The 26654-nt window shown below is 38.0% G+C and overlaps 1 protein-coding gene across 1 annotated transcript; it reads right to left on the reverse strand.

The window, feature by feature from the left end:
- Positions 1-818: 818 nt before the first annotated feature.
- Positions 819-20749, reverse strand: ankrd28b (ankyrin repeat domain 28b). Its single transcript, XM_032558960.1, has 28 exons — positions 20555-20749; positions 15518-15601; positions 14968-15046; positions 13541-13611; positions 13234-13434; positions 12233-12320; positions 11948-12090; positions 11603-11815; positions 10738-10816; positions 10520-10634; positions 10206-10288; positions 10032-10095; positions 9867-9935; positions 9641-9781; positions 9374-9485; positions 9269-9295; positions 9056-9130; positions 7330-7531; positions 7140-7227; positions 6942-7059; positions 5297-5516; positions 4957-5044; positions 4778-4861; positions 4506-4651; positions 4292-4374; positions 4097-4179; positions 3917-4008; positions 819-2352 (listed from the first exon to the last, which is right to left on the reverse strand). The coding sequence occupies exons 1-28, from the start codon at positions 20579-20581 to the stop codon at positions 2069-2071; spliced, it is 3159 nt and encodes a 1052-aa protein (XP_032414851.1). The 5' UTR covers positions 20582-20749; the 3' UTR covers positions 819-2068.
- Positions 20750-26654: the final 5905 nt, after the last annotated feature.

The following is a 26654-nucleotide window of genomic DNA, read 5'->3' on the forward strand; positions in this document are numbered from 1 at the left end:
TCCGGGATGAAGACCAATCAGCGGAGAGACTCTATGTGTCCGCCCTCAGAGCAGTTGGATGAAGATTCAGAATCTTGTTTAGGATTCAGCTCATTTGGCTCAGGTCAGTTCTAACTTAACAGCAGTGTTAAACTTAGATCCAGCACAAGGCAAAGCTTCGTGTCCCCTGGTTGGCTTAAAGAGCCAGTGAGCTCTCGTTCATAAAACAATTACAAATTCTCCAGAATTAAGTTCTTTAGACTTTGTTGGCAGACTATTAATCTTAAACTGAACCACTGTACTAAAGAACACCTGTAGAGACTTATATACCCTCTCCATCCTTTTTAAAGCTGGGAACATATTTTAAAGTTATTAAAGGCAGTACTTTTGAAGCATCACATGAAATACATCACATTTCAAGTTCAGAGACAGTCAGAGATCCATAAATGAATCACACATTTTGCAGCTCAAATACTGAAGAATCTGTTTTCCTATTTAATAAATGTTTAAAAATGAAAAACTTCCACAATTTTCAGTATATAAATACATTAGCAACAAGGTCCATTTTGATGCAATTTAGGGTGTAATAATAAAAAAAGGGTTAAGTGCATATGTTCTGATGCATGCCTTGTGATAATCTTGTCAAAAATAATTATTCTGCAGCACATATTTCCCCCTTAAATGTATGCTTTAGAACTGAGGGGGAAAAAGCTTAGAAAGCAAAATTGTTATCATTCAGTAAAAAGCCTCATTGGTGCACCTTCAATATTTTGAAAAAACTTTTTCTGTTGTCACATCAAACACAATTATAGGAAATGCTGAAAAAACAAGACCAGTGCTCCTTATTAAATAACTCATTTATTACTCATAAAATATACAGCAATCTCAGTACTGAAAGAACTCATTGGAATTTTGAATTCACAGTCATAATTTCTATATACATGCTAGTTTCATTCCTCTTCAAGAAAAAAAGCATGGAAAAGAAATAAAAATCCTTCCCATTCTATTGATTCTAGCAAATGTACATATTTCCAGTTAAAATATTTTTGAACAAAACTTGAGTTTTCTGCATTCTGGTATAAGCGAGTGGTTTCTTTTAAGTTAAAGCAAGCAAAACTAATATTAGAGAAAAACAAAAAATGTCACTCAGAAGAAAAATCAAATGCTTTCCAAAATGCTGTCATTGGTTTACAGTGTTTGTCATTGCAAAGCAGAGTCACAGATGCCTCAGTGCCAGAATAGTGGACCTACTCACCGAAAGCACGCTTTCACAGCTGCCTCTACAAACCCATACTTCCAGTAACTAATGAAGGCACAAAACGAACAAACAAAAAGTGTACAAATAATTTATTGTTTAAATTCTAAACGGTGATAAACAGGTGAATTTACAAAGGAAAGGTGGATCAACTGAATACTAACCTATTGCATGTACCAAATGTCTTAAATTTACTCAGGTTAGTGAATCAGATTCCTAGAGGAAAATGAGTTTAAGACATTAAAATGGGTGTATAAAAATTTTGATCTTGAAAAATAAATGATCCCCCTGCGTGACTTACAAAACGTAAAAGTCCTTCTGATGGTTATAGTGTGCGGATTTTAACTAAAACTTCTCTCTTATCCTTCCTAATCAATAAACCACCTGAAATTTGATTTTTTTTTTTGTCATTTACGCAGATAAAACAGAGTTAAAATTCATTCATGTCTTTTGGTCCCTGTTGGTTTAACTCTGTAGTGTGCAAGCGCACCTTTTTTCAGCGTGTTATTGCCTTAAAACAGCTGCCGTCTGCCCAACAAGTTCAGTTTTTAACACTGGAGAGGTCAGTGTTGGTAAAGCAGTGGTTACTGAGCTCCAGCATCGGCTAACGGACGGCGTGTGCTGGAAAAGGTTGGGATGAGCATGGGCCAGCCTGTTGCACCTCGTCCCTCTTTTGCTCTCTGGTGGGGACTCTTAAGGCTCCTGTTGGGGGCTTGCGTCTTATTAAGCCCTCCCAAGCTTGTGGTGGGTGGTTGATTTTTATTTTATTTTTTTTATATATTAAGACACAGTGTATGCGTTTGTGCATTTAGCGCGATTCCTCTCCTGTCCGCTTCAGTAAGTCTCTGAATCGGAGTCATTGAGCTCCTCGTCCTTGTAGAAGCCGTCGTGATGGCCGATGTTGTTGAAGCTGCAGTAAGAGCCGTGCTCAGCGCGCAGCGCGGGCAGGCTGTCGAAGGTGACGCTCTTGGAGGGGCTGGTGGTGTAGTGGTTAACGGCACTGAAGGGGAGGGTGGGTGCCATGGTACAGGGGGACACAGGCATCATGGTGGCCAGGATGAGTGCCAGGCAGTCTGCAACGTCTTTGTTGGGGGCACAAGCCAACGCAGGCGTGTAACCTGAAAAAACAATGAAATGTGTACAAAAAAAAAAAAAGAAAACAATTGCAAACATGTCCTGGGAAATAATAAATGACATAAATACCTGACAAATTCTGGTGCTCATTTTTTAAATTACAAAAGGAGGCAAAGCTTTAAGATACCAGGCTCAGTTCTGTGAAACTAACCCTTAAATGATATTTAAACTTTTACTTTTCTATAAACTGAAACTAAACGTCAGACTTTCAGTATCAGGTCTGACAAACCTGATGAGCTAAAGATTTCCAGACCAACACCAGATACAGGGTGAATGCGCCGACACATCTGGATGGCAGTTTTCTAGCAGCTGCGCTCCAGTTCCCGCAAATTTTGATGCATAAAGGAAAGGTGCGCGGCCACGTGCTTGCGCACGGCTTTATACATCTGAATTTTTTTGTGTGCCGCACTTTTCTAAATTTGTCCTTTTCTAAAGTTTTAGTGTGAAAACTGCGGACTCTTTTATGCATGAGGCCCCTGGTCTGTGGTTCCTACAAAGTCTACCAACCCAATGTCATATTTAGTCGGTGTTATCTGGCAGCGCCGCTTGTGGCAGATGGCTGCTCACCCTGCAGCTGATTCCGTCTGAAGCGATTTCCTGGTCACAGGAGTCGCTTTGCATTGTTAACAAATGGTTTTACCAGCAGAATGTCTTTTCTCCTCCCAACTTCTCTACTGAATGTGACTTATTTGTCATTTGAACCTGTAAAAGTTAAACTAAAAATAATTTTCTCTATTCACAAATATACAAAATCTAAATAATAAGTATCAAAATATTCCCTTAGTCAAAAGTGACACACTGGAACAGCTTAGTCTCCTGTTTGAAAGAGAACGGCACATTTTCCACAAGAAAACCTCCCGAGGGGATTTTCACATGTAACAGTTCTCAGCAAACACGAATCTTTTTAAATGTGTTTTTATCTTTTATGACCTAAATCAAGGCCTTCAAATTTTATTTTACCAAGCTAGTTTGAAGATGTGTTATTTGACTCTGTCCATTCTCAAATGATTTAATTAATATACTAAATTCTGACCACATGTCTGGCTACAGTCACTCCACATAAACCCCAAACTCTACATACTGATGTAATTACTGAATTAGTCGCTGAAGGCAAAAACCAGTCCAACTTCCACATAATCAGTCAGGGGTGAATCATTTTGAGGAAAAAAGTAAAAAGTACAGAAAACAACAGAAATACAATCCCTCTTTGTCTCCTGATCTCTGTTAAAAGGTAACACATTCACTGAATAAAATAAGATCCAGTACTACTTATAAAAATGTCATCTGCATGATTTAGGGCAATATTTACTTATGATTATAGACTGCCAAGTTAATGAGTTGGCTCAGTGTCTAATTTCTTAATAAATATGCAGGGGCACATTGCTCTCACCAGAATACAAAATTTCCTTTGGGACTTTGTTTCTAAAGCAAGCCATCATTTTTTTCTGAAGCTAGGATTATAACGCCAGTAAAAAACTGGACCACATCTCACAAAAATAACCGTGTCACAATTAAAAACAAGGATGTACTACGCTACAATGCAATTACCATTTTCGTCGACTGCTAGGACGCTGGCTCCCTTTGCAAGCAGCTCCTGCACCACCACAATCAGCCCATTTCTTGCAGCCACATGCAGAGGTCTAAACAAAATAGAAAAATGTCTGTGTTAGAAAGGCATTTGTATCCAAAACTCCGTATGAAAAGATAAAGAACTCATATCATGCATACGTCTGTAAGGCGGCGTTTGTAGCATTTATGAGGTTTCTGTCTGTAATCTTCTCCAATATCAACAAGGCACTAGTTTCATGTCCCTGTTGAGAGTGTGGTAGAGATGCCACAAAATGTTTAAATATGTGCAGTAAATAATCAAAACCTGAAATATGAGCTGTAATGTAAATACTACCACCAGATGGCAATCCGTACCTTACTGCAGGCCAAATGAAGAGCTGTGTTCTTTACAGCATCCTGTAGCGCGAGGTCTGCTTTCGCACTGCTTACCAGCAGCTCTGTGTGAGGACGGGTATGAAACGCAAGAAAAAAACAAACTCAATCTAATCTGATATTTCATAGTTTGTAATTTAAAGGCAGCCTGACTATCGAGATTCATATCAAGTTAAATGTTCTGAGCCAATCATACCGACAGCGTTGGTCTGGCCGTTCTCAGCGGCCATCATGAGCGGGGTCTTTCCTGCAGCATCGACGCAGTTGACCTGAGCGTTGTGGCTCAGCAGCAGCTGTAGACACTCCACATGATCGGTGAAGGCAGCAGCATGCAGGGGGGTCCTGAGGACATTTTGAATATGAAGTACGCTATCATCAATTTAAAATATCGACAATACATTCACTTAAAAAAAAAGAAGTAGCCTTTTTACAAACTCTCGAGCCTGAAATCTTTATAATCAGGAGTACCTGTTTTTGCCATCTTTGGCGCTGACAATGGCGGGGCCCAAGGTGTCTATCAACATCTCAGCAGCAGCTTCGTTGTCACGGATTCTAGAGAGCAGGAAAAGAAAGGCTGGATGTTTAATCTATTAAAAGCTGGGCTCTCTCACACACTGAGTGAAACATAAGCAAGCTCAGACTCTTACACAGCACAGTGGAGGGGACTGAAAGTATTGCCTTCAGCCTTGTGGAAAATCTCTAGTTCAAGCAAAACCTCCACACACGTATCGTGACCTGTGGGAAAGACCACTTCGATTAATAACCACTTTAGAAACATAAACATTTCACATTTTGGTGCACAAAGACACTGAATGGAAAAACGAAATAAAAAGCATTTTTTAAGTGCTCCATTATTCTAGTCTGCTACATCAGCAGCATGCCTGCATTTAAGTGCACACATGCTACGACATCAGGTATATACATTTGAGAATATCAATATTCATTGATTGCTTGGTTTAAAAGGTCTTTCAACCTCCTTGTCTGTACCATTGTAGCAGGCCCAGTGCAGTGGGGTGTAGCCTTGGCTGTCTGTTAAGGCAGGCAGTGTTTCCACTGATTGGGCAGCATGCAAAAGGCCTCCGAGTACCCCAATGTGTCCGCAAGCTGCTGCCAGGTGGATCGGCGTGCGCCCTTTACAATCTCGCACCAGGACGTTGGCGCTGTGCTGAAGCAGAGCCTCCACGCATTCTTCGTGACCAGTCACAGACTGAGGACAGAGGACATTTTCTATTGATGATTTGTTTGGAAGGATATTCTGCTGCAAGCAAATCTCTAAGCACAACTAAGTAAATGGCACATAGATGTGTTTCAGTAATGTTTCAGTTCAGTTTTAATAGTTATGACAGTAATAATAAAATCTCCAATATCTGAAGGGTCCCACATCTTAAAGCAGTGTTTAAAGAGACAAAAATTATATCAGAATATTTTGTTTGACATGTTCTTGTCATCAATTGTTGCTAATCATCATGCCTTGGTTTTCATTCTATTGCTTGTATCAGAGATATTCCAAATGTAGCTTGGCATCTGCGACTATTTGTAGTCAAATTATATATTTATTTTCTAGCAATTATTTTATTTAAAAAACTGCATACAAAACTCTGATCAACAAAGATGTTTGTATTACCCTATGCTCAATTTAAGGCCTTTGAAAAAAAACTGCATAATTTCCTGCAAAGTAGACATAATTTATTTGAAAACAACAGCAGCACTCAGGTTAAGTGCACTCCTGCTACATAAAAGCTGCTTGCTTAAAAGAAAAGGAGGAACATTGTACTAATGCATTTGTACAAGAGCATAGAACGACAGAATCTTTTATGAAGAATAGATCTCCATCTGTCTGTTTTGGCAGACTGTCAACATGTTCATGTTGACAGTCCGCATTGCATATCATGTAATGTTACGATATAACATTACATCACAATGTAATGTTATATCGCGCAGCCCTAACAAAAGGTTTATACATAAATACAATGATTAAAATATGAGCATAGATGTTAAAAGCATAAGAATGTTTGGCTTTTAAAAACATAGTTGGAAAACTTACAGGCAACGACAAAATCAAAACAATAATGAAATTCTAAAACCCAAAGTAAAAACAAACAGAAAAATAAATAAATAAATCTGGATAAAGTAACCAATAAGAAGTTAAATATTCACATATGTTTTCCTTCATTGTCATAATTCCTCATGTATTCAACACTTCAGTGTTTACTTCAACATTTTTTTTGTGGCACCATGTTTCACTTTTGTACAAATTGGGAGCTTTTGCCCAAAAATTATAAACACTTTGGAAAAATGTGCTAAAAAATTACAAAGACATAAAAGGTCAATTTTTACACAAATCAAAGTACAATTGAGATAATTTATCATAAATCTCAAGTGCCCTTGGACAACAAATCAAGAATTAATAAAGTTCATTCAGTGATGCAGAAATTATCTCCTAAACTATTTAAAATTAGTTTTTTTAATTTTTATTAAATTGTTTATTGCAAATATTTTAGGAAATAAAGTCAGTGACAAAAACTATGTGCAAAAGTACACGTGCCACTTTCTAAATGTGTTTGTATCAGCAATTTTAAACTCTGGATATTTAAGGTAAATATTTAGTAGAAAAATTATGAGCTCTCCTTACTCCTCTATGCAAGGCCGTCCTGCTCCACTTGTCTTTGGCTTCTACGCTGGCCCCCTTGTTAAGAAGGGAATACACACAGTCGGTGTGTCCACTGAGGACTGACAGCATCAGTGGGGTCCTTGAATGCATTAGAGAAAAATGTTAGCACTTGTTTTTAAACACAAACATATAAACAGAGCAAGACATTTCTTTACTTACTGTCCATTTCCATCTTGAATGTCTACAGCACTTTGAAGATCAGCATTTCCAATCAGCAAGCGCAAACATTCTGAATGACCATTAGTAGCTGCATAAAAGAGAGATGTGCATTACGCGTGGCATTGTGTTTGAGTGTATAACTGTAGAAATGCCAAATTTCACAAGGTTTCTCTCCTCAGATGAGACATACCTGCAGCATGTATGGGGGTCCGCTTCAAGACAAAATCTTTGACCAAAATGGAGGCTCCCTGGTTGATTAGAACATCCACACATTCCACGTGGCCTTTGAAGGCAGCTAGGTCTAAGGGTGTGCGTCCCTGGCTGTTTCTAACATCCAAATCCAACAGAGACTGCACCAGAACCTCCATAGCTTGATGGTGACCATGGTATGCCTGGAAAAAAAAAAGTCATGTTGATACTGAAATCAAGTCCAAACTACAAGAGTTTTATGAACCAAGTGTCTCTTTGCCAGTCTAATTTTCCTTTGGGGTATCACAAAGTATTACTGAACTAAAATATCCAAACATTTGAACAAAAATTGAAGCTTAGTGTAGGACTTCTGTTGTTGATTTACACAAATGGTGTAACTGAATACATGAATTAGACTACAGGTTTTGTAAAACAGAAAACTAAAGTAACTCATGCTAAACTTCTTTTAATTTGGTTTGAACAGAAAAAAAACAAAGAAGAGCAAGGAGGCCTTAAGACATCTTTTAACAGACTGGTGTCTTATCTTTTAAACACCTGTGTTGTGTTTATTAGGAGTTTATTCAACTCAACAGGCATTAGAAACGAATGTGTTTCATGACCCTTTGGCTTTCCACAGTTTGATTTCTCTCCATCACGAGGAACCCGACACCTTTTCACGCTGCTGGCTGAAAATAAGCAGGGGCTTTTAAGCTTTTTCTCATCATTGTTCTTGGTTTGCTGTGGAGTGTCTCTGCTTTTTAAGCTTTAAGCTAAGTATCCATCAAATTCTCTCCAATAATGTTGAAGAAAAACCTAACTTTTGTTTCTTTTTTCCTAAAACCATCAGTTTATACATGTCATTATCACCCATTGCTGAATCAATGTGGTATGGGGCACTTTAGACAAAATATGAGTACATGAAGATCTTGTAATAGGTAACGGATACTTGCCCCCACAAAACCATTTGTATTATACAGTACAGACCAAAAGTTTAGACACAACTTTTAATTCAATGAGTTTCCTTTATTTTCATGACTATTGACATTGTAGATTCACACTGAAGGCATCAAAACTATGAATAACACATGTGGAAATATGCACTAAACAAAAAAGTGTAAAACAACTGAAAACACCCCTTATATTCTAGTTTCTTCAAAGTAGCAACCTTTCGCTGTGATTACTGCTTTGCACACACTCTGCATTTTCTTGATGAGCTTCAAGAGGTAGTCACCTGAAATGGTTTTCACTTCATAGGTGTGTCCTGTCAGGTTAATAAGTGGGATTTCTTGCCTTATAAATAGTCATGAAAATAAAGAAAACCAATTGAATTAGAAGTTGTGTCCAAACTTTTGGTCTGTACTGTATGTACATTTCCTCACACTTTCTACACCATGAAAAAACCCCACACCACTGACACTGCTTCTCTGCTTCAGTAGACCCCCACAATCCTGTGTTGCATCACTATCACAAGCTAAAAACAAAAACCACATGGTCAACCCACTTCCATCCAGAAAACACATACAAAAACAGAACCGCAATGGAAATAAACATCAGGTTAATATTACGAAGTATAGTTATTTATCAGATAGATACGCTTCCAGACAGATTAGTTTGCTGCTGGTCACTCTGTGTTGTGGTCTTTAAAGGAATTTGCAAAGTGAAAGTCAACCAGTCATCTATTGATCTAAATATTGCAGCGACTCCACTAAGAATTAAAGTCTACTCACAGCAAGGTGCAGGGGGCTGATGGGAGCTCTGACATCGGAATCATTCAGGATGTCTGTCCCTGAGGTTTCCATTAGCTGCACACATTACAAGTTAGAACTTATAAGATTAATCTGCAATTCTTGAAGAACACATTACAATATGTAACTGTGGTCTATTTTTAATGAATGAAAAGTACAAACATTGACAGTGGAAAAAGCTGTAACACTACTCACCACATCTAAGGGTGTTTCACTCGCAATCTGTAAAAGGATGAACGAGGAAATAAGTTAAACTGCAAGGAAAACAACAAAAAATTTGAAATGGCACAGATCCCTCACCAGCTCCAGACAAAGACGGTGTCCGTACGCAGAGGCGTAGTGCACAGCGTTGAAGCCCTGACTATCCCGGATCCCTGGATTTGCATCATTTCTTAGTAAATATTCCAGGCACCTGGAAATGCAGCCAAATAGTTCAGAGAACCACATTGTAGCGTATATCTTGGGACACTACCATCAAATTAATAGTCATGTAGATCATCCCTCTTTTTTGCAATCATATGTAAACATTTGCAACTAAAAATACAAAAATTTCAAAGGATTACTGACTTTCCGTCTGTGTCGGACGCAGCGGCGTAGTGGAGAGGAGTGCAGCCCCGCTCGTCCAGATCATTGACGCCGGCTCCAGAGCCCACCAGAGCAAACAAACACTGGTAGTTACAATTGGCAGCAGCGTAATGGAGAGGAGTCCTGGAATAAAAACAAACACACACACACATCAGATATTTATTTAAATGTTATGCTAGATCCAAATGCATCTTTAAACGCCACTAACCTCCCAAAATTATCTTTTCTGTTAAAGTCTGCCCCAGTGTTGAGAAGAAGATTGAGACATTCCAGGTTTCTAGGAAAGCACAGATATTTATAACATCACTAAAATGCAATTACATCACAATTATGTTATTTTCATAATATATCTTTGAAGGTCTCCTATACACACCCTCCAGCAGCTGCAGCATGTAAACATGTCCTTCCAAAGTCGTCCGGAGTATCAATATCAAAGCCTGTGTTGAGTAAAAGAGTTTTGAAAAACGCTCCACTATTTTAATCTATAAAAATATAAAATGAAATCCATTTTTAGTTTGCCTGTCATACAGAATTAATATAAAATAACCTGAAGACAGGAGCTTTCGGCAGCAGTCTGAGAAGCCACTGAGAGCAGCCAAATGCAGTGGAAACATGCCGTGAATTCCTCGTCTGAAAAACAAAAAAAGTCACATAAATTTCTTTAACCTTGTCAAAGTAATTTATCCTTTTAGGCATAGAGCTGCAAATTGACTCCTACATTAGGGAAATGACAACCTGTTAAAGATGCCCATCTTCATCTGCAATTAAGTACTGTAGCACTATGAGCTCTGAAATTCTTTGCAAAAGCAGCTTTTAACAAGTTGGAACACTTGCAGAAAAACAGCAGAGAGGTTTGCTTACTTTGCTGTGTCGGCTTTGTTAGTGATGAGTGTGTTAATGAGGAGCTCATGTCCGTATCGAGCTGCGATGTGTAGTGGCGTATTTCCGTTTTTATCTTCACAGTCAATCTCAGCACCTTCAGGAATACGAGAAAAAAAAAAAAAAACAAGAGCCAGCAGTTAGTTGCAAAACTCTAAAGGGTAACAAGGAACTACAAAGTGGATTGTGTTTGTGCTCACCGTTTTCAATGATTGCTTGAGATCTAGAAAACCTCCCATGGATCGCAGTCATGTGGAGCGGAGTCTTCCCATCTTTACTCTAAGATGAAATACAAAAACACTGAAATCAAAGAGGGGAATATTTTTCCTTACTACTACACAACAAGTGTTTTTGGTTCAAGCCAACATGTCGTGGATGAACGTTTCACAGGTTATGTTATTGTCTATTATTTCTGGTTTACAAATGCCAAGTGTTTTTAAATGGCCCAGGACACATTCAGGAGCTCCAAACAGTCAGGGTCACAAAGGGTTAAAGCTGTCACATTTCATCTCTTAGTGAATGGAAGACAGAACTTCTGCACCACCTATAAAGAGTAATTCAATCTGTCTAAAAATCAAGATTTATTTCCGCAAATTATCAATTTCAGAACTTCCACATTTTTCCAGACTTGGGCTCAACAATAAAGATGATATTTTACAAAACAAAAAGATTTTTATAAACACTACGGCGCCGTAGTTGTAGACTTGACAGAAGAAATGCAATTGATGTCACATTCCCACATCAATTGCGCTTTTTGTGCAAGAAATCACTACAACAGTGAAGGCACCATCACAGGACTTTCAACATCTATAATAATACGTTACCTTACGAGTAGGAGGCAACTAACGACATTTAAAGTTAACATTTTCACCTAAGTCTTGACTACAGTAAGTTCTTAGCCAATCACAACCCAAAAAAGAGGCAGATTATCAATATGTAAGTTTTTAAACAAAGAAAACACCAATGAATAACCAGCAACACCCACTTTAAACCAAAGATATTCAAGTATTGAGAAACAGCGAACAAAAGCACAACAAGCCCTGCCTGACGCAAAGTTCCTCCTACCTTTATATTGACGTCGGCACCGTTGCAGACCAGCAGCTCCAGGCAGAGTGCCCCGTGGCGAGAGGCGGCGGTAAAATGAAGAGGTGCGAAACCCTTCTCATTCAACTGGTTGACATTAGCTCCACAGTCGATAAGCTCGTTCACGACCACATCTTGGCCATTGTAGCAGGCCACGTGCAAGGGTGTGTTTCCGTATGCATTAGGTTCATTGATCTAAACAGGAACATAACAAGATGTTTACATGAAGATTGCTACTGCTGCTATAGGAAAAACTATAGAGCCATTAAGCAAGAATCTGAAGCACATCTACAGTGTGCTGATGAGAGGTTTGTGTGTGGGACTTACATCCACCCCTAAATCCAGAAGGTATTTCACAACACTAATCATTCCACTAGAGGCTGCAGCATGTAAGGGGGTGTAGGATTTCTTATCTTTGCAAGCAACCTCAGCTCCGTGACAAGCTAGTAACTTCACCACCTCTATGTGCCCTGAAGACAAAACAAAAGGGGTTCATTATGCCCACGCACTACCAAGATCAATTCCCAAAAAGCTTTAAAAACTCTAGCAACAAGAATACCTTTTCCAAAGCAAAAGAAAACAAAAAAACGATTGAAATGTTCAGTTCTTTACCCATGTAGGCTGCCCAGTGGATTGCACGACGATCCTTCTTGTCAAAAGCATTAATGTTTGCGCCTCTGGAGAGTAGGAGCCTCACCATCTAAAAGCAACAACAGAAAAAACACAAAAACCTCCAGATTACCATCACAGAAAGTTGCAAAAGTTATGGACTATTCCTTTAAGAGCCTGATTATTTATAGAAAGTTAAGAGTTTAACTGATTGTCAACATCACATGCAGCTAATATCTGATGTAGATCAATCCCAAAATAATTGATTTTTTCCTAATCTTTCTCACCAATATGCTGGAAAAGAAAGACGGCAGTAGTTATAAAAAGATACAACCATGAAAACAGTCAATTTTAATGCATCAGCAACAAAGCAGCAGATTATGTCACAATGTTACTCAAGTTCCAAGTGCCTTAATAAATTTGAATTTACTTCCTGGAAGAAAGATTAAAATTATCTAAAAACAGCTGTTATGCAATTCATTTCTACAAAAAAAAAGAAGAAAGTGTCCACAAGCTGTTTAAGATTTCTGATAAGCAGCACATAATTACACTATATAAGCAGCTTCAAGTCAGAAGAACTAAATATTTGCAAATATTTCCATAACTGAGTATGAAGCAGATCAAAGTGAAATTCTGTGTCAAAGCCATAGCAGCTCTGACACAGCTGCTAACAGCAGAAAATGAGCAGATCATAAGAACATGCTGATCATTTTATGACAAGTGGTCAAAAATGCAGCTCTTGTTCCAAGTTTCAACAGTACAAAGTCTATTGTGTTTACACAATTACGAGGCACTCAGAAAGGCTTCCTGTGAGCTAAAGAAGCAGACCAGGAAGTTGTATTAACAGACAAGCACACACAAACATGACAGCAAGCCTGGTCTGACAAGTTAAAGTAAACTCCAGTTTCTGCTGCATATTTCTAGGAAAGGAGAAGAACAGTAAGCTATGAAACAACAAGACCATGTGCAGCTCTGTTGGAATCCTCGTTGGGGGTTAACATTACCTCCAAGTGACCGCTGAAGGCCGCATGGTGCAGAGCAGTTCGGCCTGCTCGGTCAGATACATTCACATTACTGAGGAGGGGGACGAGGGCTTCGGCACAGCGAACTGCCTTGTTGGCTGCGGCGATGTGAAGCGGCGTCTGCCAGTTCTTGTCTCTGGCATTCACGTCTGCAGAGTGTTTCAGCAAAATCTGGACCGCCTCCTGCAAGAAAGACTTATGTTACTGTTGATATTATGCTAAACTCTGATACGAGCTTAGCAGAATGGAAAAGAATGCATGACAAAGGACCAGAGGAACATTTGCCTACCTCACAGCAGGAGGCCACAGCCCTGTGCAGAGGAGTCAGCCACTTGTTATCTTTGGCATTTACTCTTGCACCTGCAAGGAGGAGGACAGAGTGGGTGAGCCTATTTGAAGCTAAAAGCAGGAACAAAACATTTACTTTGGAGTTTTATGTTCCACATATAAAAAACAGCACAGTGTTGAAATTACTTTCTGATTTGTCAGTGTGGTAAAGGGCTAATCCCCATTAGAATGGCAAGTGAACGTTGTGAATACATTTACTTTGCATACAAATGCGCAGGATGGCCATGAAAAGCAAATAAGCTTCACATGTTGCTGCTTCGTGTGTAAGCCAAACCCTCAGCATTGTCTTTGTAGTACTGCTTTTACTCCAGGTGGACAGGTGCTTCTTTCCAGAGTGATCAGAGATATGTGTGCAAAGCATGAAAAAGTGAAAAGTTTCTGTGTGCAGCACCGTCCCAGGACAAAAGTCTCACACAGCATAAATCTATTTGTTGACAAAGTTATGGTGCTTTTCCTGACATTTTGAAGGAAAGCAAGAGGTTGTGAACTGACGGTAACCAAAAACAGCCCTCCCAGTTTTTCCAAAACACTATAGGAAAGGGAGCCAGCAAAGAGATCCTGCTCTTCCCTAAAATCATAACGGAAGAAGACTGACCTTCCAGAAAAAAACCCGTGAAATAACCTCAAGTAGGTAGGTATCTCAAAGAAACGGTCATTAACGGCTATTAGTTATGATGTTATTTTATTATTATTCAATGCAATGCTATTCTAGTCCTCAAAATTATTTTTGATAAGTGCTTTGTGTTATGTGTATTTGGAAGGTTTTTGTAAATAATTTTAACATCCTTATTTTAAAATAAACAAATAGTTTGTTACAATTGTGGTGTAATTTCAAAACTGTGCAGGAACTCTACATTGCTCATCTTTACATCTTATTAAAAAGCAAAGCTATTAAAAAACTGGAGACATTTTAGAACATAAAAATTTGAAAACGGAGTACTTTGTCAATTTTGAGAAAATACAGTCAATATGGACAGGATTAACTACATTGGGGCGGCACGCTGGGTAACATTAGAGCGGATGCTCCACACATGAAGGCTAAAAGTCGTTGACCCAGGCATCCAGGGTTTGAAACCAGTTCAGGGCTTTGCTGAATCTTTTTCTGTCCATTTTTTGTCCAAATACTGTGGATAAAGGCCACTGGCACAAGAAAAAAAAATCTTCTTACGTGTGACTATGTTTAATGCAAACATCATATGACCACAACCTATTCAGCAGAATTTAATATTTTAAAAATATCTGCACATCATAAGATGAAAAAATGTTCATCGTTATCATACTGTTGAAATGAACCAAAGTACATCAGATAAATAAAAAAAACCCTCTTTGAGGTCAAATGGATCCCTTCAATCTGATTAGGGAACCTACCTGAAAGAATCAGTAGCTCTATAATTTCTGCATCTCCGAGATAGGCAGCAGCATGCAGCGGAGTTCGCTTCTCGTTATCCTGTAATAATTAAACAGAGAAAGACTGCTGTGGTTAATCAGAAACAAAACTGCTTCATTTGCTTTTTTTCCTCCAGTTACACTCCTGTTGCCTCTGCTCTGGCACTAAAAGAAAAAAAAGTTTTATAAAAGACAAATGCATTTTGGAAAACAAACAAAAAAATCCTTGTTTTATTATTCCACTCCAGTCAAACACAAACAAGTGCACCAGGAAGATTTGGGCTCAAACACCCCCACCAGAACAATAATGGTGAGGTGTGCAATAAACTAAGCAGAGCCAGATTATGCAGTGAGAACTGTAAAGTCAGACCATGTGCTGGTTTGTTTACAACAACTGACAGAAGTGCTGCATAAGGCCTTCCAAGGACAACTACACACTGGAGATACTTAATTCCCTTTTTTTTAAGATGCATTTTAAATTATGGAACAATATGAAGAAATAGATGCAGATATAGTTGGCTGCTGGAATTACCTGCACATTCACATCCTCTTTTTTGAATATGAGAGAGCGTACGTCATCTGGGTCCACATTGAAAATGGCTTTCAGCAAAGGAGGCTGTAAAAAACAGTTAAAAATGCATTAAAGCACTTATTTTAAATGTATTTAACATGTAGCGCTATATTAAATTGCCATTAGAACAACCTAAACATAAAGTAAGCCAAATGAGCTGCAAGTAAGAACTTTTTAGGTATTATTTGCCATGAAAACAGAAGGTGGGGGAAAAAAAATAATAAAGACGGTGCTAAAACCTTCAAGCTGCAGAAGAAGTCAGGGTCTTCATCATTAAGCGCCACGATACACACACGGCTCATCTGCTCACAGATCAGATCTTCTCATATTACACAGAAATGTAGAACAGTGAGAGCACCTTGTAACTGAGCTGTAAATAAAGTAATCATGCTTTTACACTTCGTAGTGTGTTCTCAGAAATCCTTTCTGCAGTTACGCAGAAGGCAATTCCTAAAACTGTCACTGTTTGTTTGTGAGCAAAACAAAGTAAATCCCGTCCCACAGAGATGAATATCAGTCTTTTAAGTGAATGCTCTGTCTGTAGGATCCAAATTAGACATAGATGCCCCTCTTCACTTTGCCTCCAGATAAGCTTCACCAAAAGAAATAAAAAACGCATGTGGCTGATCTGATACACATCCAAACAGAATCACAAGCAGCAAAAAATCTGACAGTAAAAAAAACAGAAAAGCAGAAGAAATGAAGTTCTTTGTAAAGTCAAACTCTTATGCATCAAGTGAAACCTGGCTTGGCTCCTTAAAAATAGTAAAGTACGCCCCGCCCTCCACAGGAGGTCACAAAGGCAAAGAAACATAGGTTTTACACAACTTAGGCTGGCTGTATAGGGATAAACACAATTATAACAATTATGTGTTATAATTTATAACACATAAATTATCTTATTAACAACAAGATAATTGTTTTGATCAATTATCTTGATAAAAACAAGATAATTGCATCAAGAATGTCTACAGGAATTTATAACCACATCTCCATTGTCAGAAGGGACTTTAAAACAAGCCAACTAACTCACTGACTATCAGCTTCCTGAAAGAAGGCCAACACATTTTTCTATGCTTAGACAAAAGGAAGATTCCAACGTTCAAACAGTTGTGGGTTGGAAACTAAACGAGTGCCACCCATCAGTCCTGTTAAAGCGACAATATTAAAACTACAATAAGCAAACTCAGAGCAATGTGTCTGCTAACAAAAAAGGAACACAGGCTCTAGCGGACTCAATAACAAACTGCTAACATCAACTATTCATACTTCTACAAAGAGCATACTTGTGAATAGCAAATACTTGAGAACTAATGAAACATTTAGTGGGCGTTTATGTATATTCTTAAGTCCATTTATCAAAATCAAAATGAAGAATGGTCATAGATGGCAATAATATAACTTAATGAATATGCTATAATAATTTACTAGCAGCCTGCATTACTGTTGCTTTATGTTGTAAATGATCATGTTTTGATTTCTTATCTTTAATTTTAATTTTGTATCTTCAATCTCTGTGTAGGCAGAGCAACGGTGTGTAATTGTGGCTAGTTGGTACTCAAGGTTATCACATTGACTTGAATCCAGTACTAATTATACTTTCAGATCTATGTAAATGTTAAATAAGGTTTAATATTTAAGAATAGAAAAAAAATCTGATCAGATGTGCATCTGAACAGTCTACTTCTGCCCATAAAGCTGCATCCATTAGCCAATTCATTCTTGCATACATTCAGAACAATGCAGCATGTACAATTACATTAATTCACTTAGACATATTCCCTCGTTTAACCCACCAGGCAACCCAGCCAGTCAATTATGTAAAGTGCAGCCATGCAGTTTGGAAGAGGTCATGCAGAAAACACGTCCTCTAGTATGTATGGCAGAGCTTGAGCAACTAACTACAAGTTGCAAGTAAAAAGAAAATTAGCCAACCCTGAACAAAGATCATTTCTGTACTACTTCCACTTACAGTATGTGCCAGTGACTCACAAACACAAATACACGTTCGTTCGCAAAGCCGTTTGTTACAGATACAAACGTACTGTCCCTCATTAAAGTATTCACACCCCTGGAACTTTACCACATTTTCTCACACTACAACCACAAACTATCACATTTATGGCCATTGTGCATAATAAGACATAATTTTCTATTTTTATTAAAAATCTGAAGAAAACGTGTTATGCATTTGTATGCATAGCCCTTTCAAAACCATAGGTTTAATGGAAAAAATAAATAACAGCAGTTACAGCTGCAGGTCTTATGGCGTATGTCCCCAGCAGCTTTACACATCTAGATAACTGAAATGTTTGCCCATTCTTCTTTGCCTCAAGCACATTACAGTATCTATGAATGTCAGTTTTAAGTTGTGCTACAGATAGTTTGATTAAGGTCTGGACTTTGATTTGTTGATCTAAAGTTATTCCACAGCAGCTCTCGCTGTATGCTTAGGGTGTGTTTTCCTGCTGGAAGTCAGACCTCTGTTGCAGTCTCAAGTATTTTGCACTCACTGATAGGTTTTCTAGGATTCCCAGTATTTGACCCCAACCATCTTCCAATCAACAATGCTAAACTCCCTTGTTCCGACTGAAGAAAACAATCATTGCAGCTGCCACCACTATTGTTCTCCATTGGGATGATATCGTTAGTGCTAGTTAAGTCGCAACGTTTTGCATGTAGGTCAGAAAGTTCAATTCAGATGTCTTGTATACAGCTTCTGAAAAACTGCGTAGAGGGATTTCTTATAGCTTTCTTTCAACAGTGGCTTTCATCTTGCTGATCTTCTATAAACTACCGATCTGTGATTTGAGAAGTACACAGCGAATAGTCGTCTTCTTACTGATCTCTCCAGCCCCTCCAGATGTACCGAGGGTCTCTTAGTATTCTGTGTCCATTTATGGATGACAGCTTTAACAGTGCTCCCCATAAGATGTCCAGGGCTTAGGGAATTGCTTTATAACTTCATGTTTAAAACTTCTTCACAGCTTAATGCTTGACTTTAAATTACATATAGATGGCCTCAATTTAGTAATGAAGATAGTTGTTTAGGTAACTACTGACACTGGATTTTATTTTGAGAAGTCAGGGTAAAAGCAGAGTCAAGTACTTATGAAGCCACATTTTTTTTAGATATTTGCAAACATTTAGCAAATTATGTATAATTTTCCTTTCATTGCATTACTATGCTCTAATTCTACTAAACATTCTACTAAACAAGGACAATGGCCAACAGTGGCTCAACAGGAAGAGTTGCTTGCTCACAGTATGAAAGTTGTGGTTTTCATTCCTCTGTTGCGCCTGCATGTCGAACTGCCCCTGGGTAAGGCAGCCCTAAATTTACACAAAATGTTCCAAAGATCTACATACTGGTGTAGATCATTTGAATGGTGAGTATAATTAAAACAGCTATAACAATTTAGTCCATTTGAAGTTTGTAACATGACAAAATGTGGATACGTTCAAGAGGAATGAACCCTTTTGTAAGGGACTGCGGCAGTTTTAGGAATCACTTCAGAAGTTTACAAGGGGTTACAAGTGAGAATGTCTTTCTCTTGTCAAAGAGAAAACATCTAATCAGTACAAAATGAAAGGTGAGCCATTTCAGATTGGTTTCATTTTTAAAATAATCTGGTCAAACAACAATAGCAGGATATGTTGCATAAGTTTTGGCCAGCTGCTTTTTTTAAAAAAAAAAAAAAGCAAGCCATTCAATTCTCTAATAATGAGCATCATCAATGTCTGTCTAGCAGAAATGGTGAATAGCTGCCAAGCTTTTCCACCTGTTGCAGTATTTAATTGTAAATCCCCCTCACACAAAAGGAAAGATCTGCATTCAGCTTTTTATGGTTCTCCAGTCCCGGACGAGTGTTGAGGGAAATGTTCTACGCTCCTCTCTAGCTGCTCGCCTGTGTGCACCTCCTCTCCTCACGTAGAAGCCAGGCCACTTAATACCATCACCATGGATACAGCTCTCTGGCAACTCCACTGGCTAACAGGAGCCCCAGCCACACGATCATTCAAGCACGCAGACAATAAAGGACACATGCACGTACATATGTGACAAGAATAGCATCCGTGTGCAAAAACAAATCCTTCAACTGCAACAGAGAGAGCTATTCTCACTTTCAGAAGTAGGTGTCAAGTGTTAAACATAGCAGAAAGGGACCTATATCTGGTTCCACTAAAATGCCAGACATCTCATTAAAATTATAAGCATTAAGCACATGGATACACCTGCAGTAGAGACATTCATGTAGTAGAAATCAGTAAATGGCTCTGAAAACATTTATACACATGCACACTAGACACATTAACAAAAGTAAGTGAATACAACTAAACTTTTTATAAAATACACACAAAATGACTAAACTGACACATAGCTATTCATAGCTCTCATTGTCTTTCAATAATAAAGTTATTGTCCCATTCAAAGAGAATTACAACTTCGAAAAGTTATTATTTTATGTTTTTTATTACAAGTACTCTACACAATTTTGTGCAGCGCATCTTACCAAAGTGTAAATAATGTCACAGACATTCAGTTGCAACAGTGAAACAGAGCCCTTGACATCACACTTCATTACAGGGATTTAACCACTGATATCAACAGCATGTTCACTTTAGGTGACTACTTAAGATCACTTTGGTTGATGTTTTATCCCTGTACTCTAACTAATCACTTTGCATACGAGTAGCCATCATTTTATGTCGGCTCTGACTAATTGCTGGGTATAAACACTATCATTAGCTGGTTTTAACTTCATAACAGCTAATCTCTTATTGATGCTAACAACAGGTTTTACATCTGATACGTTAGGATGGACCTCAACTCACTCCTTTTCACACAATTCTCCTCAATTTTGTTGCTTGCTTAAGTAAATGCATTTAAAAGGCTTCCGTTTCGGAGACTAGCCACGAATTACATTCCGTTGGCAAATGCAGAAATTGGGAGAAGCTAAGCTAACATGAACCATTTTTGACACAAAGCTGACTTACCTGGTCTCGAATTTTGAGAACCACCATATTTCTGTTTTTTTTAACTGTTCTCGTGTAGATTCATAAAGAAATGTTGGTCTCGTCTCCCTCGTTGTTCTGATAGAGGCCTAACTGGACTCTAGCTTAGCTCCTGCGTTAGCGTCCTATGCTGATGGCATGAAAGCAGAGAGGCAGCGGAAACTCCATAACATTGCCGCCACCGTATTTCACCCCCTCAAAAAGACAGCGTATAATTGGCTGACTGAGCGCAACGTATGAGTAAGAGACTTCGTGGTTGGTTGTTGCTAACACTAGCGTTTGACAGACGCAACATTATATTTGCGTTTCTAGGAACTCTCTTACGGGTGTTCTGTAAGAAAACATTTTAAATAATTTAAAACAGAGTGAAATCTATTTTGTTTTGTAGTGTTATATAATAAGAGCCAATTTTAGCTTAATATAAAATGCTTTTTTGGGCAGTGAAGTTGTATTTATTTATTATTACTCACATAAGCGTGACTCATCCTTCAGCTTGTATGAGACATAAATACTAGAAAATTATGTTCTCTTAAAATGTATAGACGACTGGAATAGTTTACCTCTTAAATAATAATAAAAAATATTTTAAGCTAAACAAGACTAGAGATAAGTTATGTATACTTTACATATTGAATATGCAAGGAAAGTTGAGTGTTCTGCAAATAAGCACTAAGTGGGATGTATGCGCTTTCCCAATTGAGGAAATATCGCCCTCTAGTGGTATACTCTTCAACTACAATCAAGACTTTGATGTAAAATATCCATACCTACAATTATTTCTCAGTCTAGTGGGCATTTTGATAACTTTTTAGAGTTAATCCTGTCATAAAAGATAATAAATTGAACTAACCTAAAACAAACTAATAGACTAATATGTTATCTGTGTGTTGCAATGGATGTCATTTGAGAACTGCATAATGTTGTGCAATGATCCCAGATGTCACGATGTGACATTGTTTTTGGATTGTTGCAGCCACAGCAGCAGTAAATAGTTTGCGATTTCCTGTACCCAGTGGAAACAGGGCAGACAGAAAGAACAGGAGGTACATAATGGAAAGGTGCCAATAAAGCCTGGATACAAATCTCTTTATGGTGCCGTCCGTGACTAAATGTTTCTGTTGCAGACACATGGCCACAATTTTCAGCAAACTCAATTGCAGTCTATGGTATTTGAACACCCATAGTGACTTAATGAAGACAACTTAAATAAACTCCTAGAGGCTAATTTACAAATTATCCCTTAGGTGTAACTGCTTTTCATTTTATGCAGAACTTTGCATCTTTTACAGTCCAAGTACCTTGCAAATGTATTCATATTCCTCAATTTTTTCCTACACCTTTTAAAATTAGAACCATAGCCTTCACCATTTTTAATGGGACTTTGTGAGCTAGATTAACACAAAGTATTGAGCCAATGCAATCCATTGCAGCCAACTGCCATAAGGAGTAACCTGCTCATTAAATTACTTCTATGCATATATTTAATGTCAGTATAAATGCAAATGTTCTATGAGGTCCTCAGAGTTGCAAAGCATCAAGAACAAGAAAAACAATCAGAGATGAAGTAGGTGAAGTGTTTAATGCATGTTTAAATTTTAAACATCTCACAAAGCACAATCCATGCCATCATCCAAAAATAGAAAGATTGTGGCACAACTGGAGTCTTACAAAGACATCACCATTCACCTATGTTGACAGGCCAGGCAATGGAGAGCATTATTTACAGAAGCTGCCAAGGGCTCCTTGTTGACTCTAGAGATGCTGCAGAGATTTACCGGACAGGTGAGACAATCGGTTAAAAGTACGACTATGAGTTCTGCACTCCATCAGTGTGGCCTTACTGGCAAAAAGTAAACTATGGTTTAAAGAAAGAAATACAAAGTCCTGTTCGTAGGTCAACACAATCCATGTAGGGAACACAAAAACCATCTAAAACAGTTTGATCTGATCAGATTAGACAAAAAATGACCTTTTTGGCCAAATTTAGGAGGCTGACAGTATTGACCATCCTCACTGTAAAACACGATGAGAACAATGGCATGCCATTTGAATTCTATTCTACTGCAGCAACAGGAAATCTGGTCAAAGTGGATAGAAAAATGGATGGAGCTCAATAGTTGGCACAGTGTTCTATTTTGAAGACTGCTTTTGCAGGGTGCTGAGCTTAAAAGTACATCAACAACTAGTCCCCATTTAATAGATATGGAATTTGGAAATAAAGTATGTTCGCAAAGAAAGGCAGCATTTAGTGATTAACAAGAGTCAGAAAGAATGTGAGAAATGTTCACCAGCTTCTCTGAGTAGTCTCACGTTTCATTGTGGTGGATACAACAAAAAAGAAAAGAGGAGGGAAAAATGTTGGAGTTTTGTGGATAACATTGCTTGCACACTGGTCACCTTTGCTGTAGGTAATCCCCTGGATCTGTCACTAAACCCCACAAAAGCCGCAGCAACCCTAGCAGAAATACGTCTCACCAGGGGTGGTTGTGATGGAACTGCGTTCCCGCAAATTAAATTAGGAGGTGGAGGAACAGTGGAGCAAAGGCACAAATGAAGAAAACAGATGCCAATGTACATGCCTTTAGTCTTTCCACCATTGGTTTAAAAACTGAACTCTGACTCTCTGTTTTCACCAAACTCCAGTTTACAGCTCTAAAAGTGTGAAAGAGGGAGGCAATGAGAGGGAGTAAAAGAGCAAAATAAGCATAGATGAGGACAGAAGTAATGTTCTTAGGTTTAACTAAACAGCAAAACACTGAGAGACTGATGGCCACAGATTTATCAGGACTAAAATTGCTCACAGCTTTCTTACCAAAGCAAACACCCTGCTGAAAAATGACACGATCCTTTGTTTCCTGATAACAGCTGTGAAGTCTTGAAGAGACAGCCCCACAGATGTGCATGAAGGACAGTGCCTTGTGATGCTCTGATGTTTGGCTCTCACAGACGTCTGTCAGGATGAGAGATAGAACACAGCTGGACAGTCGGGATCCTGGGATGAAAGCGATGTTGCTTTGCCATGTCAGTCCCAGCTGCTGCGGGACGGAGCAAAGACGGGAAAATTTTGAGTTGGCGGTTTCCCATTGCTCTTGATGCTCTTGATTCCCATGATGCACAGCCAGAGATCACATAATTACCAAGTCCCTGTCATCTTAGGAATTTGTTGAACATACAAGTGTTATGAAAAAACAACAAAAGTATTTGAACAAATTTTTTATCCTCTCTTCTCATCAGTTCATCTCACATGTTTTCTAGTAATTATGTCTGGGGTCTAAGACGGCCATTAAAATAAGATGAGTTTGTGTTTGATGAAGCATTTCTGTGTTGATTTGCTAATGTGTTTTGGAACAGTACAGTTCTGACAGAGTTCACCAGATTCTTATATCATATCTTCTGGTATTTCAAAGAGATGTGTTGCCAAATTCTACAACAAGGTTTCCACTGCTTTTTGAAGATGAGCATGCCTACAACATCCCAGTACTTTCACCATACAGTGAATATAAAGTGCTTTTCCACTGTCATCCTGTGTGTCATGTCAAACCCAGCTGGAGTCTTTATTTTGTAATAGCTCAATCTGAATCTCATCTGATTAAAGCACACAATTTTGATTAAAGTCTATATCGTGCAGCAAATTCCACATCTTTACATATATGATGGTGGAACCCAATATGCTTTTTCCATGAAGCTCCTCCCCAACAACTAGTTGGTATGTAAAGCATATGACCATATGCTTAATTTACATGTATTTTTAAGGGATTGTTAGATGGGGTGCAAAACATTGTGCCACCAGTTCTTGTATTTAGAAAAAAAAAAAAAAAAAATTCTCCAGACCATTTTCCATCCCACTTGTTAGATTGAAGGTAAGATTTTTCAAAAATATTTTGGTGAGGTTATACTACTGGAATAAAAAATGAATTCATCGAGAAGCACTGACACAAGACATTCTATTTTAGTTGACCTTGGTCTCTTGCAGGTCAGTACATTGTCCCTAACCTTGGAGGAAGATGGATGTACTCTCAATAAATACATGACTAAAAGAGACAGCATCCTGTGTTGTGCTGTAAAGACTAACCTACATAACTAGGGGACAAGAAGGACAATTTGAGGAGATTTGGAAGAACTTGGTGAACTTTCTTGAATGCCAGAGACCAATACTGTGAAAAAGTGATGCTGTGTTGCTGTTTTTAGAATAGTTTCAGTTGATTGTTTTGACAAGATTTTAAATTTACAAAAAAAGTAACAAATATGTAAATGTCTAAAGGATCCACTTGTGTTAAATACATATTTTTAATTTTATACTGAGACAGTCTATATAAAGACTAGCAAAAATCAAAGAAGCAAAGGATATGGAGCTTGCAGAGTTTGTAAAGGTATAAAGCTAAAGCATAAGTTCACAGTGACCTTCACGTCTCGTAAGTCCTCAGGTGTATTTCTCCTCACAAAAAGAAATGATTAAGAATAAGCCACTGTCAAATAAATAATTAGTTAAATTTGAAAATAATGTAACCCAAATTACAGAAATTCTGATTTTTTTTTTTTGCTTTATATTTCATTAACTATCCTTCTACAGATGTATACTTATATTAGTTTCAAAAATATGCTTAAATCTTCTTAACATTTTACATTCATTGAACTCAGTACTGAAAATATACATTCACTAATCAAACTGAAACGCTGTGGTTCTTAAAATTCATCCTGAATTTTAAGGATGAATTAAGGTAATTTTAAAAAATGACAATTTTTAATTGAAATGCTATTTCATTTAAATGAAATGCTATTTCATTTAAATGCTATTTGAATATTTGCAGGTAATGTTGTTTGTAAATCTACCAAGTCACAAAACTTTAAAGCATTTAATTTGACAAAAAAGATGTGTGTTGATTAACTTTATTTCTCTGTTACTGAAGAATAAAGACAACAACTTGAATTAATTTTGTGTTTCCCACACTTCTAAATGACTATAAATAACAATAAATGCCAAGGACAAATATTTTATTTAACTGATGGACAAAACAAGCAAATCAGCTTCTCCCATCTGACAATTGCCAGTACGACCATTAGATGGCAGTGTTCCCGTTTTAATAGTCATTTGGAGCTAGTATTATTTTTAGAAGGTGAGTCACTGCAGCTGTTCACATTTTGAACTTCAGGTTATACAATAAAATCAAATAGCTTTTTAACAATTAGAACAGTACCGTTTTCATAAACTTAAATCCTCTCATGCAGCAATGTTATATAGCTACGGTGAATCTTTCACAGGAAAAGTTTGGAATATAATTTATAGTTCCACTTTAATAATTTAAAACGATTACATATAGTAGTAGAACAATAAAGCACTAGTAAAACTTATTGTCATATCTAATTCGATGTGCTGGACGGGAGAACATAGATTATGCGGGGACCATGAAGCGAAGAAGACAACACTCTGTCTGTCAGTGTCTCAACAAGCCTGGGATTTTATAACTGAAGACCAAAGGATGCTATTTATAGCTGCGTCCTCCTCATCCCACTTCAGACAATCATCACATCCAGCCCTCCTCAAGGTACACCGTCAACACTCCACTCGCAGTCCTTTCATTTTTAATGTGACGACAAATTCAACGCGACAGGTGTGCTAAAAGAGTGTTCACAAAAAGACTGATATGTTTTCTACCGTCAAAGATTGTTATTATATGACATGTGGCTTTTATTGTGCTCGTTTCTCTTATGTTACTAATTGTAAAGGTAGCGAGATAGACTACTACTATTATAATTTATTTTTTTTATCAGCGCATTATTAGTTGACTTGGTCGTTGATTCTGCGGACAAACAGGTGGTCGTTTCACTCTGCAGTGTGAGTCCGCCAGAGAAAGTGGGCCGGAACAGTCTCTATTAGACTCTCACGGTTCGTGACATCCCTCCCACATCCGTCACACAGGAAACGTCTTTTCTCTCCGATTACTTATTTGCCTCATCATCTCTGCTTTTACAGACTGCTAATGGATGGGGGCTATTGTAGCGCGGGCGCTCTGATCTATAAATAGACCTGCTTGCGAAGTATGATCTCATCACTGGAGAAGTGGGGCGGGAGAGCGCTTATTGG

Source organism: Xiphophorus hellerii, chromosome 3, assembly GCF_003331165.1.
Source record: "Xiphophorus hellerii strain 12219 chromosome 3, Xiphophorus_hellerii-4.1, whole genome shotgun sequence".
Taxonomy (NCBI): domain Eukaryota; kingdom Metazoa; phylum Chordata; class Actinopteri; order Cyprinodontiformes; family Poeciliidae; genus Xiphophorus; species Xiphophorus hellerii.

Coding starts and splice junctions, on each gene's coding strand:
- ankrd28b (XM_032558960.1), bottom strand. CDS start 20,581: ATGGTGGTTCTCAAAATTCGAGACCAG. Junction 10,635..10,737: donor TCAAGCAATCATTGAAAACG/GTGAGCACAAAC, acceptor GTATTCCTGAAG/GTGCTGAGATTGACTGTGAA. Junction 7,532..9,055: donor TCAGCCCCCTGCACCTTGCT/GTGAGTAGACTT, acceptor TTTTTTTTCCAG/GCATACCATGGTCACCATCA.